This window comes from Chelonia mydas, chromosome 10 (assembly GCF_015237465.2).
Source record: "Chelonia mydas isolate rCheMyd1 chromosome 10, rCheMyd1.pri.v2, whole genome shotgun sequence".
Taxonomy (NCBI): Eukaryota; Metazoa; Chordata; order Testudines; family Cheloniidae; genus Chelonia; species Chelonia mydas.
The window spans coordinates 27084268-27101980 of record NC_051250.2 but is presented as its reverse complement, the minus strand read 5'-3'; the positions used below and the strand labels follow the sequence as shown (position 1 = coordinate 27101980).

At 39.5% G+C, this 17713-nt stretch overlaps 1 protein-coding gene across 36 annotated transcripts in view; it reads left to right on the top strand.

The window, feature by feature from the left end:
* The window catches only part of RBFOX1 (RNA binding fox-1 homolog 1), a 2389987-nt gene that overhangs the window by 2173785 nt on the left and 198489 nt on the right, over nucleotides 1-17713 (top strand). For all 36 annotated transcript variants that reach the window (XM_037911685.2, XM_037911680.2, XM_037911681.2 and 33 more), the window contains one exon: nucleotides 5129-5371. In XM_037911685.2, the coding sequence (XP_037767613.1) occupies nucleotides 5129-5371 (243 nt within the window). The remainder of the gene's footprint in view (nucleotides 1-5128; nucleotides 5372-17713) is intronic.

The window sequence follows — 17713 nt, the reverse complement described above, 5'->3', positions numbered from 1 at the left end:
CTCTGATTTTAGTCAAGCAAGGGCATTTCTTTTATTCAACTGTACCACTGCATGAAAACCTCTTCTAACACATATTTTGTTGCTTAAGTCATTCTGCCAGGCGAGCTACAGCAGTGATTATGTGTGTCTGCTGTGCTTGATATGTCTAACTGAGCCGTTCTTATAACCAGCAGGTTTACAGAGTAATTTTGCATTTTTCTTCTTTGTTTCCATGCCCTGAGGATATGATGCAGTTTGGCTCATTTAACTATAGTATGAGAGGCTTTCTCTGGATGTGAAATATCTCTTGCCAAAGAAACAGAACACAATAAAACTAAAATAGAATAAAACAAACAATAAACCGTTAGTTAGACTTTAAAATGTGGGAAACCTTAAAGGTTTTTAGTGAATAAATACAGTTTTATGTTGTGAATATGTGTTTAAAAAGAAACACTGAATAAGTAATATTTTCTTTGCTCTTCTTCTTTTGTGTATAAACATGACAAGCTTGCTTTATTATGTTTTGTCATTTTTCATGCATTTTTTAATTATAAAAGCCTTTCAGAGCTGAAGAGAGAGTGATGAAAAAGAGTGTGGAGATTTGAGATACTCAATAGGAATGTTTTAAAATTCGGATCTTTTGTGTTTTAAGTATAATAATCTATGGGATTTTAGAAAGCCTTCACTTGCCTATATCATACTAAGGCATTTTTTTGTTCTGGTATAGCTCAGCATTTAAGTAGAAAGCAATAAACTGGATTTTATACACTGCCACGTAAAGCATATTTTGGAGCTGAAATGTGGTTTTCATTAGATTTCAGGCCAAAACATTTAGCAGAGCCTGACTGTCTGCCTTCCTTTGTTCTTCTTTCAGCTGCCAACTACTACTTTATTCAACCACACACAAAAAAATGAACATTAAGGGGTCATTTAAACTTATATAAAAGTAAAGAGATTCAGAGTTAAGTCTGAAACTATAACTTCTGTCTACCCTCTTGTGCCTAGTTAGAGTTCCACATTGCCTGTGTACTGTCACCCACTGTTTTGAGGCTGCTCCAGTGCCTAAGATCATGGTCTAAATTAAGAATGGAGTTTCCTGTCACTTTAAGGAACATTTCATACCTTTAAAAAATAACTTAGTAGATTCCATTTTTCAGTTTCATTTTGTTTTCAATACTCTCATTAAAATATCATTTTAAAATACCCTGTTAATATGCTGTGGGGCTGGAGGATAACTTGAGATTCACAAAGTCCCATTCAAATTTAGATCAGTTTTGTGTAGTCTAGATTTGGCATTCACATTTCACAACAGTATAAGTAAGGATCTGTTAGTTTCCACTGTGTTAACCTTAATATGAATTCACATCTTAAACGGTAACCAATTTGTATGTTACGTATCTTAATATTACAGAATGTGTTTAATCGTATGGGACATGCTAATGCATTATGGTAATGTTATGTGCTTTGAATATGCATATACTCATTATGGATCCAAAATATAGAGATTATTTAGACTAAATTTTAAAACTAAAAAACCTGCCACTTGTAATGGCATGTGCAGTCGCTGCTTTTAAAATCAGAACATCTCAGCATTATTATCATGATCTGCATAATTGTAAATTCCTGGTTTACAACAGAATGTGTATATGTACATACACACCCACACATATAATTTCTTTATCTTACAGTGGACAACTATATTTTTTTAATTAAAACAAAAATAAGTTCAATGAAAGAATAACACCTGGGCTGATACCTGGCGTGCCAAATTTCCACTTCTCCCTGAATATATAGGGGTTATTTATATGCTGACCCTTCACTATTTCCTTACTTTTGGCTGGTGCCACTTTAATAAGGGAATCAAAATCTAAGTTTAGCAAATCTAATGACTGAGGTAGAAGACTCTCAACAGTGTTAAGGTGCCTGAATTTTCATTGTATGTATGCCATTTTATGGCAGTACTGAAGTGAAATGTTCGAAGGTGCTGGTAAGAAATCATATAAAAGCTCAGTGCTCTTAATTAAATATTAGCTGTAATTAGCACTAAGTGTGAATGGTACAGATATTAATTAGGGTCTCATGGAACTGCTGTCAGTGTTAATGAGAAACAGTCAGGGTCTCAGCAACATCTGTTTTAGAACTCAAGGTAATATAAAAACCTTTAGTAGATCAAAAGCATCTGAACATTAGCTGTTGGTCCCTTTGTTGCCATTATTGTTCTTTTTTTAATATCTGCTGACTGTAATGCCATGTCTAACCACCGACATGAAGGAATAACTTATGGACCAGGAATGACCAGCTACTGTGCTTCAAAGCAATACAGTCAAAGTAATTTAGTAGGTAGAAGAATTTTTTATGCTGCTGCTTCCATGCTCCCTGGTTCCTATCACTAAACTCTGTCCTAAAGTATTTGATGTTTACAGTTTAAATATAGAACTTTCAACAAATAAAAAAGTTCACACTCATGGCTATTACCTGTGAAGACACATGAAGGAAGCCAATCATTGCTCAGTTTTAGTGTGCATGCTTTCTTTAGTGTGCATTTTTGCCATGTACAATTAATATTTTTCATAATAGTTAGGGAGTATTAGGTAAAGAAATTAAAAAATGAGTTTTCATTTGTATATATTAATGAAGGAATGAGTAGATACATTCCTCTACTAAATCGAATATACAAGGTATTTTTCCTGTTTTTAAACTTAAATTGTTGCAAGTTTTAGTGTAAAAATACTTAACTTTTCATTTTGGCTTGTACTTGTAATACTAACAATACCATTATTTTACACTTTCAAAGCACTGTACAGTCATGAAGTAATCTCACAACACAGTGCAGGATAGAATGTAAATGTTGTTTCCATTTTAAAGATGATAAAGTGAGGCAGAAAGTATAAATGATTTGCCCAAGAACACACACTAAATTAGTTGAAGAGCTGGGATTCACATTCAGAAGTTTCAAACTCCTAATCCCTCATGCTTAATTCACTACAGCATATTGCCATTTAGTTAGGAAAAATATGTGTTTTCTCCTGTAATATGTAACCAAAGGCTGTTGAAATATATAGGCTAGTGAATCCTCAAAGGTTCTGAGTTCTGTTCAAATGATCACTCCCATATTTAGATGCTTATTTGAATTAGCTGAAACTGGTTGGAAATCTTCTTAGTTGTGAAATTCCACAGTAATACCTCAGTATTTCAGTATTAGCCACGGCCTTTGCTGAAGCGAGCAGGTGCAAGGATGAATGAAAACAAAAAATGTGTGTGCACATGCGTGAGCGTGTTTGGTGGAACGTGGCTGAATATTTCATAATCCTCCCTTCCCTCCCTACTTTTGCACATTCAGTGGGAAATGAGGATGATCTTGACCAGTGTCTGATGGGGCAGAGCTCATGCTGGGCAAGTCAGGGGCTGGTCCCTCCCTTCCTCAGGTCCCTTTGTCTTCTCTTTGGCAGGACCTGGCGAGTTGGAGCTAATCAATTGGTGTGCCCCCTCCTCCACTTATTTATACTCTCCTGGGGCTTTCAAATGCCTCTTGCACCTGTTAGCTGTTCTCTTTCCCTCCTCTTAATTAGAGAGTAGTAGCTACGTTTTTTAGGATGCTGCAGGCCTTACCAATCACTTTTTTGGTACCAGGAAATAATTTTTCTCCTTGGGCCTCATTGAGGTTCAATGGGCTTTCTTTTTTTTTTTTTGGAGCTGGGTGAAATTTTTTCGATGAGTAGTAAATTAGCCAGAAAATACATATTTTGAGGCAACAAAACTGTAAAAGCAATTTCAAAAAAAGTTGAAAGTTAATTTTGAAACCAAATGTTTCAACTTTTGGTTTTGAAATGGTGTTTGGTTTAGAAATTGAGCTAATTTAAAATACAAAAACAAAAGAGTAAAAAAAACCACCCCAAGATGGAACAAAAAAAAGGGGTGGGGGGGAATTGTTTGGGGTTAAACAAAACATGTAGCTGGACCCAGAATAACAATTTTTGGTTTTCAGGGTCGTTTTTGATTCTGCCCCTGAAATTGAGCCAAGGCTTTCGAATATGTATAGCCATCCCCAATTCCTTTCTATGGTGATACTGCAGATGTACTGGTGTCCCCTGACACTGCTGTCTGTAACATCATGATTTAGGCATACCTTAAATAAATTCACAAGCATGTTTTGTAAGAAGATTTTTTTTTCAGTGTCATAATGTATTCATTATGGTCAGACCCATTTAACCAGAGACTGTTGCAGGTATTTACGTCAAATACCTGTGATATGTTAGCATTTTTGACATCTGCTTGCCACAGTAGAATTATATCAAAGCTAAAGCTAGATCTAATTGTCCATACAAGATATAGATGCTGCCATTTGGTCTTTTAATTGTAAAGGTTTATTTTTAATACATAAATGTAAAATTATTCCTAGCAAAATGATAAGGCATTTTGAGTTCTTCCTTTAAAATTTTCTGACACATTACAGTGTAAAGTATTTTTAATGTTTTTCTCAAATGGATTTTAAACTGATGTATTTCTAGTCCCATATTTTTTATTTTGTGTTTCTAAGCTTGAATCTAATCATCCCATTGCATTTGTGCTCTACAACTGAAAGGATGAACTTTTACTTAATAGATTACACATTAAATGAGTGATGAACATCTGAGAGAGTAGCATTTTAGTACAAATATTTAAAACTGAGCACAGTGGATCATCTATTTTCAAACTCTCATTTGGCTGCATCTTTTCAGTAATCTAGAAAACCGTGAGGAAGAATGCACTAGGTGATAAATATACCAAGCCTCTTTCAATGCCATCAGTGTTTTGTAACTTTTGGAATGAGTGGAATTATTTACTATAACTTTTCCTTCTTAACTGCTGGTTTTAGTAAAAACATATTGGCTACATTAATTATGTTTTAACTAAACTACCTGTTCCTTTGACTGTATATACACTAGGGGTTTCAGTTCATGTAGTCTTACCTGGCGTTAACAATCAAATTTTAAAAAGGCCCACGTAGAAAACTACACTTTGCTTCTCTAAAGTCAGAATTGTAATAGGGAGTGGCAGAGGAGGGAATTAAATCAGATGGGATACACTCTCCAGGGGAAACAAACATCCATTTAGAAATCTTGGAGAATATCCTCTTTATTTTCTAAATTATTTTTTCTTTACTTTACAGGGTAATCAGGAAGCTACAGCACCTCCTGACACAATGGCGCAGCCTTATGCCTCAGCTCAGTTCGCTCCACCACAGAATGGGATCCCGGCAGAATACACAGCCCCACACCCCCATCCAGCTCCAGACTACACAGGCCAGACCACAGTTCCAGAGCACACGTTAAACATGTACCCTCCTGCTCAGACACACACTGAACAGAGTGCAGCTGACACAAATGCACAAACTGTCTCCGGCACAGCCACAGTAAGTTCAGGTTTCTTATATTTTTGAAGATGTATATCTCAAGTTACAAAAATGTGTATTGATAAAGCTCTTTCTTATGTTGCATCTAATGGTTTTAAACTTGAATTTTATTTATGGTTATTCAAAACAATATAGGGTCCAAAATAGGTTCAGTCTTTTTTCTTTGAACTTTGAGGGTATTATACTTCCACTTGTGGTGCCTCTCATCAAGCCAGCGGGTGGAGTAGTATCTGGTGGCACTTGTTTTCAAAATTCTGTTCCTTTTTGAATATCCAAACATGCAATATTATATATGAAGAACAAATATTTAAATGGTTTTATAAGATTTAACCTGTTCAGAGCTGGGCACAACATTCATTTGAAGGAAAACAGTGAATTTGTTTTACTGATATTCCTGAACCCTTCTTATTCACTTTTCACAAAGGTTTATTTGAATACAACTTTATTCTCAAGAATGTTCGGAAAAGGGATAGTGTTGCAAATACTTGTGCAAATATGTATTTTCATGTGAATATTCATCATGAGTATCTGCAACAAAAGTGCTTGTGCAGCCATCTTGAAAGCTTTTTGTGGGTTTGGAAATCATCAGATAATGGAACGGAAACAACACCATGTGGCTTAGCCACCCAGTGCGTGCAAACAGCAAATTACAAATCGTGACTACTCTAAGTAATAGTATGCAAATAAATGTTAGGCTTAGATGTTAACATAAATAAAAATTGGCGTCTATTTGTGGAACTATTAAGAACTGAAAAAGGGAATCCATTTTTCAAATTTCTGTCTTTCTTGACAACTTTTTTTAAAACTAATATATAAATGTGTTAAGGGATCTAAGTCAAGGAGTGACCAGTATTTGATGCTGAGCTCCCACCCTCTGAAAATCAGACACTTTAAAGGTGTCTCCCAAGGCAAACAACCAAAAACTGAGACTCTCAAAATCATTATTCACTTTTGAAAATATTGGCTGAAATCTAAAGATTGGTTTATTAAGGTCCTGGTTTGAGGGCTGTCCCTTGAATCTGAAATAGAAGGCTTGGGTTTTTTCCACCGTATTTTTTTGTGAAGGGCGCAGTTCCTTTAAATATTTCTGCCTCAAACCATGTTATCCTTTCATAATAGCTGATGCTGCTACACTTCCCCTGGTTGTAGGAAGATGAGAAAATGTCTCGTTCAGAAATTAAAACAAATGCTTCTCTGTGTATCATCCAGCAGCATCCAGAGATGCTCTAAAAATGTGCCACTGATGCCCTTCCTGTATGCCTCCAAGCATTACACAGAGACACCAATCAATGGGTTGTTCTGAGGGTATTTAAGCACCTTACCATGTTACTTCTACCATTACCTAAATATTAGTGAGAATGAAAAATAATACCATTTAGAATGAGTATGCACAGTGTATAATACGTTCTATATACTATGTACAGGAACAGAGGACTTGCCATAACACAGCAGACTAGTGGTCTACCTAGTTCACTGCTGTGTTCTTTCTGACATTCACCAATATTAGATGCTTCTCCGGAAGATACAAAATACAGTGTCATGGACAATTATGAAAACCTACTCATATGAGAACTTTCTTCCCAATCTCCTCAATAAGAAGCCACCTTGTGGCCCAGAGTATTAGAAAGCTATATCCTTTCCAAACACAAAAGTTTTTGTCCTATTTATTATAACTGTGGATGTTCTCATTAATGTCTAGTTCTTTTGGGAATCATACTAAACCTCTGGACTCAAAGGTATTGTGATACTTAATTCCAGTTTTAGGGTTTGTATAATAAATGTTTCTTGTTACAGTTTTAAATTAATGAAATTCAAAGCTACCAAAACGTCTGCTTGTTCTTATATTATGGGAAAAATTAACTAGGAACAAGTTATTTACTTTCTCTATTCCATTAATTAATTTGTATACCTCTGTAATGTGACCTTTTTATTCACTTCTTCACTAAGCTGTTCATATACTAGTATAATGTCTTCTGTTATTTCGATCCCATTCATTAAATAGCATACCATTTTGTTTGCTGTTTTGATCACTACTACACGTTGGGCTGATCACAGTGACACCCAGCTCAGTCCCTTCATGTTTGTTTCTTTGGAATTCCTGGATTTATACCATTCAGTCCTAGGATGAAATCCTGGCTGTACTGAAGTCCCTGGAAAACTTCCTATTGACATTAGTGGGGCCAAGATTTCACCTCTGGTGACCTGTGGCTTTTTAAGTGTGTTTGACTGCCTCATTTATTATCACCTCAGTCTGACAATCTCATTGTTTTTAGTAGGAAAGAGCACAGAACTGGAGTAGGTATTTCCTCAACATCCTCTGTGGAAAAGAGTGATGAAAAGAAATCATTTAGTTTGTCTTCAATGGCCTTATATTCCTCAATTACTCCCTTGAATCTGGTGTTCCAGCAGATGCAGTTGTTCCTTTGCAAGTTTCCTCCTTCTGATACAATAATAGAAATGTTATTTCTTTTTATGCCTTCGGCTATCTGTTTTTCCTAGTTTTCTTAGTCCTGCAAATGTCCAGGTTCCACTTTATTGAGTGTAAATATTTTAATTTCCTTGCTCTTGACTTAATCTTTTTGAAGAGCTACCTCTTTTTTTCTGAAATCCCCATCTAAAATGTCGTGTAATAGTGAAAGTTGTTGGCACAATACCTCCATAGAGAAAGATTAACTTAATTATATTGTAATCATTGGTACTTTTTAAGGGTGGCAAATCTGGCCCTATTTAATACTTAATACAAATGCTATTTAATGTGAATTGTCTTGTTGCACTTACATCGGATCTTAGAAATTAGAGATGGAAAAAATTTATTTGGAAATGTAGGCCGTCCCATATCCAAGCTGGTTTGTTGCCTACACTATCTTTTTAGTGTAATTTGGATTTAATTTAGAAACCTGTAAAAATAATATCATTTGTAAACAATTTGTAAACAAAGTCACAACTGTAATCAATTGACAACATATGGCATTTTATATTTGATATAGTACAAATAGAGATTTACAAGAAGTGAATTCTTTAAGGCTCTCCACTATTCAACTGAGCCTCAACATTACTTAATTGCTTAAAAATCTCCCACAAATTTCCAGTCAAATCTTTTGTTCAAATTCGTTATGGGGTATCAGCTTCTATAAACTGTTATGATCTACCTTATAAATTGTTAGCACTTTATGGCTTTCCATCATATTTGTGAACACAGTATAAACATCATTCAAAAAGATACAAGCAGATGGAATGTTGCACCCAGGCAGAACCCCAGTGATTTCAGTGGGGTTTGTGAGGGCTTTAGGATCTACCTGTATGCATCACTTTGTGGATTGGTGTCTAACAGTACATGTTGTTTTTAATCAGAAAATGTAACATTACAAATTAATACAACGTCAGCACTGTAACTCAAAGTGATTTTCAGGTCTGAAGGAAAAGATGCCTTAGCTACCAGCAAAATATTGGGGTAGTGAATTTCCGGACTTTCTAAATTCCAGGAGTAATCTGGTTGTCCACTGGAGCTTTTGGTTGGTAGCTTTCAGATATTTTTTGGTAGCTCTCAGATGTTCAGTTGTGTAATGTGCAATCTGACAGGAGACCTGTTTGAAAAATTGACGAGGCTGGCTATTCACAAAGGAGTCCTAGCTGGATAAAAATGGGAGGTTTAGTAAACCAGCGATTGGAGAGAAGCCAGTATTTGAAATGATGGTAATAATTGTAATCTGTATGCACAACTGTGTATTTAAGGCTGTGGATCAGACTGTAAATTTAAGAAGTATGTTAGTGTAATGAAAAATGACTATTACAACTGAAAACAATGTTAATAAAATATCAGAAAGATTCCATGGGGATTTTTGAAACTGCTGAAAAGAAATGCCTTCTATCACCCCTGCAAGAAGTGATCCATACCAAACTTAAAAACATTCTCTCTAAATTAGTCGTCCCGATGGCTCTTTCAGTGCATCAGACCTTCTCTCTTTTTGTCTACCAGAGTCTCAACCTTTGGGGCTGGGGCTGACTTCACTTTGTGTCTTGTACAGCCCCAAGTATAATAATGTTAATATTGTTAGTATTTGATGTAGGACAGTGAAATTTATTTTGGGTCATTTTATCAGAAAATTGGGTAAAATCCTGGCCCCACTCCCATGGCAACACTCCCATTGACTTAAATGGGCCAGGATTTCACCCATCAACTTTACTCCAGATTTGAAATTTCCATATACGTGATTCTAAGCACTAGTGCAACAGTAAGTTTAAAGGCTTGGTCCATTAATGAATAAACTCTAGGGGCCTTATTTAATGTTGCCCTGCACCTTGTGGAGTCATTTACACCAGTTGTAAAGTGAGTATAAAATGCTACCAAGCCAGAATGGTGTAAGTGACTACACAAGGTGCAGGATATCAGTGACTCCTGCCTTAGGAGATATGTAACATTTCCTGTATCGTTTAGATTCAGACAAATACTACACTTTTTTTTTTCTTTTATAAAAATACAGTCTTTTTTGCCATGAGTTTTACGTTAATGGATCCTTTCCTCCTCTCCCCCTGCTCCTGCATTTTTTAGTCCCTAAATATTGTGCCCCACCTCCTTATACTCTTCCTTCTTAGAGTTTCAGTCAAAGAACGTAGACGGTAATGCACTGGTGATTTTCCTTCACTGGTTGCTCCTGACTTTCTAGCTGACTCCTAAATTAGTTTTGGCAGCCTTGAAATTGTCCTTGTTGAAGAGTTGATCAGACCTGCCATGTCAGACAGGGATGCTGTTTTCCTTAAACATAGTTTTTAATTCTGAGGAGTTTATGTATTTTTTTTTTCTGGTTGCCAGTAAGGCTTAGCACAGTGGAAATCACTCTTGGTTCTCATCTCAGATTGCTTGTTAGCAAAGAAATAATAATTTCCTGAGCACGAGAAAATTAGCAAATTTTTCAGAGACACATTCCTAAGCAGGGGCCAGTCAGGTCTTCCTGGCTTCTTGCTTGAATTTCCACTTTGTAATTCAGAAGTTTAACTCATTTCAGGGAGCCTAATCTTGCAGTGATCATTCATGCAAATGGGCCTTACTTACTGAGCATAGTCCCACTGGCTTCAGTTGGCATACTCATGGGACTATGGGTCAAAGGATTGGGCCAAAAAGTATATTTTCCCATATGATGGGGTGTATACACCCTACGCTGTAGCCACCAGGAAGGGGTTAATAAATGGGTTATTTACCTGACTAGCTGTGACTAACAGACCGATTAACCACAGTTGGGATAAAAGGCTGCAGCTCAATTAGAGGAAGACAGCTACCAGAGTGTATATCTACATTTCAGTTCGGAGCAAGCCTCCCAGGCCAGGTCAGCTACAGCTCATGTACGCATGTTAAAAAGAGTTGTGTGGATGTTGCAATGCTGGTGGAGGCTCGGGTTAGCCACCCAATCCATATTTTTTGTTTTGTTTTGTTTATAGGGGCAAACAAATTCTATTCTTGGAGAGGTGGATCACACTCTATGAGTCATATTTGTTGGGCCAAAGTGCTCGTGGGTCCATTTGCATGGCTTGGATTGACTTTGGTGGGAGTCATCTAAGGGCATAATCTGGATCTAATTCTGCCTGTGTGATACAGTGGACACTAGTAAAATCATTTACTGCTTAAATGTGTTATGTTTACTGGAGTTCTGCAATATTTCTCATTCTAAATATCAGGAATGTCTCAGTAGAAATATATACCATAGCAAGGTAAGCATTGTGACGCTGCACTCCATGATGTTTTATGGAAATGTGCTTATGAGTCTGAATATATGTAATTGGAATATGCTTTATGCAAAAGGTCTCTTGTAAGGTATCATTACAAAGCTTATAATCTTCTGAGTGTGTTCATCCTATCTGTATGCATGTATCATTCTTGTATCTGAAGCTAGAAATATAAAGCATAACTCTGAGGGCCAACTGTAATTATGCAAAGTGTGGGCAATTGATGGTGGTTTAGAATCTCGATAGCTCCCATTGACTAGGACAACTGGTTGTAAATAGTCTGTTTACTTGCAAACCTTCCTGGGGGTGCATGCAGTCCAGCCCTGGAAGAATGGAGCCTGGGGTCTCACAGGACGTGACCATGTCACCTGATACTGGAATCCATCTTAAACATGGTGCTTTTTCATTTAGAAGGAGGGGTGGGGACCCAGAAAGACAAAAGATTCCCCCTTGTGCCAAAGTGAGCTGAGTAAAACAGATTTATTTGGGGCTTGGATCCCATTGGGAACTGGGTGTCTGGGTGCTGGAGATAGGTGACCTGCTGAGCAGTTTTTGGTTAAAGTCTGCAGCTTTGGGGGCATGGACCAGACCTGAGTCTGTGTTTCAGCAGGCTAGCGTGTCTGGTTCAACAAGGCAGGGTTCTGGAGTCCCAGGCTGGAAGGAAAACAGGCTCAGAGGTAATTTCAGCACGTCAGGTGATAGTCCCAAGGGGGTCTATGTGACCAAACCTGTAACAGAGGCATAGTCTAACAGGATCTGTGCACAGCTGATTGCTTTGAGACACTGGTAGTGATTTTAAGTGAATTTTAAGGGTCGTGGCTGGAGAACAGATAAAGTGGTTATTGGTTTGTTATTTTCTGTTTGTTTGTTTGTTTTGGGTGCGGAAAATAAACACAAGAAAGCAGGAAAATGACTACCAGTGAGGCAGTTACAAAACTAGAGCTGGCCAGACTGGAAGCGGAAGAGAAGGCAAAGGACCGCGAGTTTCAAATGTGGCAGGCAGAAATGAGGTTCAAAGAAGCAGCTGCGGCCAGGGAAACCATGGAGGCAGAAGCAGCCAGACAAAGGGCTGCACACCAGCAAGCCCTGGATTTAAAAGACAAAGAAATTGAGGCCCAGATTGCGACCCAGAAGCATGAACTGGCTGTAATGGAGTGGAAGAGACAAAACCCTTCAGCAGCTGGCTCCACTTCCCCAAAAATCCAGAAACGGGAATGGTTATGCTTGCAATATGATGAATCCAGTGATATTGCTGAATATTTCATCACCTTTGAGAGACTGTGCACTCTCCATGCGAATCCTGAGGATCAAAAAATGATCACTTTGGTTGCAAAATTGACTGGGAGAGCTCTGGATATATTGAATAAGATGCCTATTGCTGATGCGTCAAACTATGGTAAATTTAAGGAACTGGTTTTGAAACAGTTCCAGATTATACCTGAAACCTACAAGGTAAAATTTAGGAGTCTTAAGAGGGGATTAAGTAATGTGGCCTATGTAAATGAAATGAGAGATTTGTTACACAAGTGGGTGACGGAAAAAACGCATTACGAGCCTTGAAGGAATGTGTGATTTGGTTACTCAGGAACAGTTCCTGAATATGTGCAGTGATGATGTAAAACAGTATTTGTGGGACAAAAAGGTGGCTGCAGTGGGTGAATTAGCTGGGTTTGCAGACTCTTATGAGCAATCTCAAGCTGCAATTAAACATAAACCACTGGCCAAGGGGTGCAGGGTTGGGGGAAAGCAGAATCACCGTTTTACCCCTGGATAAAAGGAGGCTGGGCGTTCACCTTCCCATTCCCCTGTTACTCGTCCCCAGTCTCCTGTACAAGCGGAGGAGCCCAGAAGGTGGTGCTACCATTGTAAATCCATTGAGCACCTGAGGAATAAATGGCCTTGGCTGAGTGGAAACAGGCACCAGGTAACACCTGAAGCTGCTGCATCTCAGAGCACAGGGATAGCCCAGGCTACTACTACTTACCACACAGGTTTCAGAGTAGCAGCCGTGTTAGTCTGGATCCGCAAAAAGAAAAGGAGGACTTGTGGCACCTTAGAGACTAACAAATTTATTTGAGCATAAGCTTTCGTGAGCTACAGATTTATATACATAGAGAACATGAAACAATGGGTGTTACCATACACACTGTAACGAGAGTGATCACTTAAGGTGAGCTATTACCAGCGGGAGAGCGGGGTGGGGGGGACCTTTTGTAGTGATAATCAAGGTGGGCCATTTCCAGCAGTTGACAAGAATGTCTGAGGAACGGTGGGGGGTGGAATAAACATGGGGAAATAGTTTTACTTTGTGTAATAACCCATCCACTCCCAGTCTCTATTCAAGCCTAAGTTAATTGTATCCAGTTTGCAAATTAATTCCAATTCAGCAGTCTCTCGTTGGAGTCTGTTTTTGAAGTTTTTTTTGTTGAAGAATTGCAACTTTTAGGTCCGTAATCGAGTGACCAAAGAGATGGAAGTGTTCTCCAACTGCCCCCCAATCTGAAGCAAATACTCACCAGCAACCACACCCCACACAACAGAACCACTAACCCAGGAACCTATCCTTGAAACAAAGCCCGTTGCCAACAGTGTCCACATATCTATTCAGGGGACACCATCATAGGGCCTAATCACATCAGCCACACTATCAGAGGCTCGTTCACCTGCACATCTACCAATGTGATATATGCCATCGTGTGCCAGCAATGCCCCTCTGCCATGTACATTGGTCAAACTGGACAGTCTCTACGTAAAAGAATAAATGGACACAAATCAGACGTCAAGAATTATAACATTCAAAAACCAGTTGGATAACACTTCAATCTCTCTGGTCACTCAATTACAGACCTAAAAGTTGCAATTCTTCAACAAAAAAACTTCCAGAACAGACTCCAATGAGAGACTGCTGAATTGGAATTAATTTGCAAACTGGATACAATTAACTTAGGCTTGAATAGAGACTGGGAGTGGATGGGTCATTACACAAAGTAAAACTATTTCCCCATGTTTATTCCACCTCCCACTGTTCCTCAGTCGTTCTTGTCAACTGCTGGAAATGGCCCACCTTGATTATCACTACAAAAGGTTCCCCCCCCTTGCTGGTAACAGCTCACCTTAAGTGATCACTCTGGTTACAGTGTGTATGGTAACACCCATTGTTTCATGTTCTCTATGTATATAAATCTCCCCACTGTATTTTCCACTGAATGTATCCGATGAAGTGAGCTGTAGCTCACGAAAGCTTATGCTCAAATAAATTTGTTAGTCTCTAAGGTGCCACAAGGACTCCTTTTCTTTTCACACAGGATTTGTAAAGGTTGCTTCTACACAATCAAGCAGTGAGCATATGCATACTGTTAAGTTTAATGGCAAAGTGCTCCAAGGTTGGAGGGATATTGGTGCAGAGATTTCTGTGGTCAGAACGGACCTGATCCATGGGAAGGATTTGTTACCAGGAAAAATGGCAGAGTTAGAATTGGTGGGAGGTTACAAAGTCCTTACACCTTTAGCTAAGGTACACATAGAAATTGGTGATTTGCAGGCTGAACTAACTGTTGCAGCGGTGACACACAATTTTGCACCGTTCCTACTGGGGAATGTTTTTGTTTTTTTTTTTTTGATGTGGCAGAATCTGTCCCAGGGTTTGTTAGCAGAAGAAGGAATCTTGTGCTGAAAGCCCCAGAGGGGAGGGTGAAGTCACATGTGCTGCTGGGGAAATAGGAAACTGTCTCTCTCATTCCTTGTTATCAGTGGAAAATGGGCCGTTGGGGGCAGGGATGGTCATAACCAGTTCTTGTAGCCCCGGGGCTCAAGGCAAGTCCCTGTGGGAAGGGCTGGATAGAGCCAGCTCCTGTCCTGTGATCATCTCCCTGGGGGAGGGGGATGGTCCACCTTGTAACAGGGAGGCCTTCCCAGCTGCTGACTGCCAGGAAGTTGTAGTTCAATGGGGGACAGGCCTGACCCTAGGATGCACAGATACATGTATCCCAGAGATGGAAGTTGGGGTCCTGATGACTGCTGCCATGGGAACAGACCTCAAGGGCTCTGTAGCTGGGAGCAAGCCCAGCCTTAGTGAAAGGGGGGATTTTGTTAGCCAGTGAAGGGTCTGTCATAGCTGGTAGCTGTGAGCCCACAGCTGGATCAGGGTCACCTTCCCTTTTGTGGGACACAGGAGTGTCTGCCTCAGAGGGGAGCCCAGAGAAGGAAGTCCAGATGGAAGGTATGGGGGGACTGGAGGGTCTGCCCACCTTTTGTAGGAAGGTTTTTCCCCAGGCGGAGGGGGAAGGATCTTCATCTGAAATGCCAGACCCCTCACCTGGGAATCAGGTTTTAAAGGAAGACTGAGGGTCAAATCTCCTGGAGGGGAGAGTCCATCCAACTGACCGTTTCGGAACAGAGAGTGGGGTGACCAAGGGGATCTTACCAATCCAAAGTACTCCATAAAAGATGTTGTTCCTGCTACGCTTGTAAGAGAGAAAACTGTCTCTTCAAGGCAGGAGGAAAAAAAACTTCACAAGCGGGTGGGGTCCAACACAAAGAGATGCCAGAGGGAGGGGCCAAGGGCAGGCATGGTTGCAGTGCACCCTTTCCTTGCCAAAACCTCAAACACATGCCTGAATTGAGAGCCTTCTCCAAAGAGGCAGGAGAATCTGTGTCTAAGCAGTTTTTGGTTAAAGTCTGCAGCTTTGGGGGCGTGGACCAGACCTGGGTCTGTGTTGCAGCAGGCTAGCTTGTGTGGCTCAGCAAGGCAGGGTTCTGGAGTCCCAAGCTGGCAGGGAAAATGGGCTCAGAATTCAGTAGTTCCAGCACGACAGGTGCCTGTCCCAAGGGGGTCTGTGTGACCGAACCCGTCACAAGCGTGAAGATTTTTTTTTTTTAAGTGTGTGTGTGTGAGAGAGAGAAAGAAAGAAATACACTGCTGCAAAATTGATTTGATTCTGCATTAGTGAAACCAAGGTGTCATTCTACAACCATTTTACCTTGGGCTGTGATCTCATCAGATTTCACAAGCTAAGCAGCATTTGATCAGATCTGTACTTGGATAGGAGACCTCTATGGAAAATGCAGGTGCTTCAGGAAGCAGTGTTGGTGATTCAGTGCATGGCACTTTCCCCTCTGCATCAGTTCTCAGAATCAATACTCAGCATGGTATTAGGGGATACTGTGCTGTTGGAGTTTTCAGATGAGATGTAATGCAGAGGTCCTGACCTCCTGCGATCATTAAAGAGGACATAGCACTTTTCACAAGAGAGAGAACATTAACCTCAGTGCTGTGGCCGGATTGCAACTTAGGTAATTGCATTTTTGGCTACCTAAATTCCTGCTGTGTTAGTTGGATATAGTATTCTTCCCTTCTGACCTAAACTGATGTACTGTATAGTGCTGTTTGCTGTTACACTTATCCTGTTTCACCCTAGAGGTAGCTGTATTTTATTGATGGGTGAAGCAATTCATATAGTTTGTACCTTCAGTTAATAAGGTTTGTGCTATGCTTAGAGATCTATGTGGATCAGTTGTTTCCAAACTTTAGAGGTTTCATTCCCCCTCTTTGTCTTAAATAGTCCAGACTTGTTGATCTTCCAGGCACATTGCAAAGCCCAACTGTTGGAGCAGGAATTTGGGAGAGCTAAGGATCTTTTGAGAGGTGGGGAGAGACTGATTTAATTCACAGTATGTTTCACTCATTTGTGGCAGCAGAGATGTCAGGGATCTATGGTGTGTTGGTGGGTTTCATATTGTGTTTTTAAAATTATGGACAACATAAACCTTCTGTGGTATTGCTTTAGCTAAATACAGATAAACGAATGAATTAAATACAGAGATCGGTACTACCATGCTCTGTTTTTTCTGTGGGGTGTTCTATTTCTTTGGGGCGGGGGTGAGGAGGGGAACAGGTTGTTTAATTCTTCTTTGTCTGTTAATCTCCTGAGGGCATCCATCTCATGTCCCTTCCTGGGAGGCTCCATTCCCTATTCACCAGAAAGCAATCTGCTGCTTGAGTTTGGGGTGCCCACTGGTACCTCTGTGAGGCAGGTTTTTTATGTTCTTACAGTGGACCAGAATGTCATGGAAGAAGAGATATTAAGGGGAAATTGGGCCTGTAATCTATTCCTTCCGTTTGCAGCTTTGCCTATACACATTATTCTTGGGGCTGACTGCATTAAAAGGCCATCAGAAGAGGGAAAGGATAGGTGGCTTTTAGAAGTCACTCAGTGCTTCCCTCTGAGCTACAAGAGTATATTTGTAGTTGAGGTTGGACCAACTTTTCACTGGATGGATATTCTGCTTGTGCTTCTGATGCTAGTCCACTGTTTTATTGGCAGCAGATCTTGAACATATCTTCTGACTTCATGCCCCCTCTTGTGGGCTGCAAATGGACAGAATTAAAAGTAAGCCTATCGTGGCTCATATTTGTATTCTCTCTATTTGGAAGACACTTGGAGCAGAAGGTAACTGTGTCTACTCTCCAAAAAGGGCTATTCAGAGGACTGTGCTTCCCCATAGGGAAAAATAATTCTACATGATATTTGAACACTTGGGCTTCTAGAATGAAGCTGCATCTTATAGATCTGATTTCCCAGTGATTTGAAAAATGTATTGAATTATTTTATATCTGCTATCAAT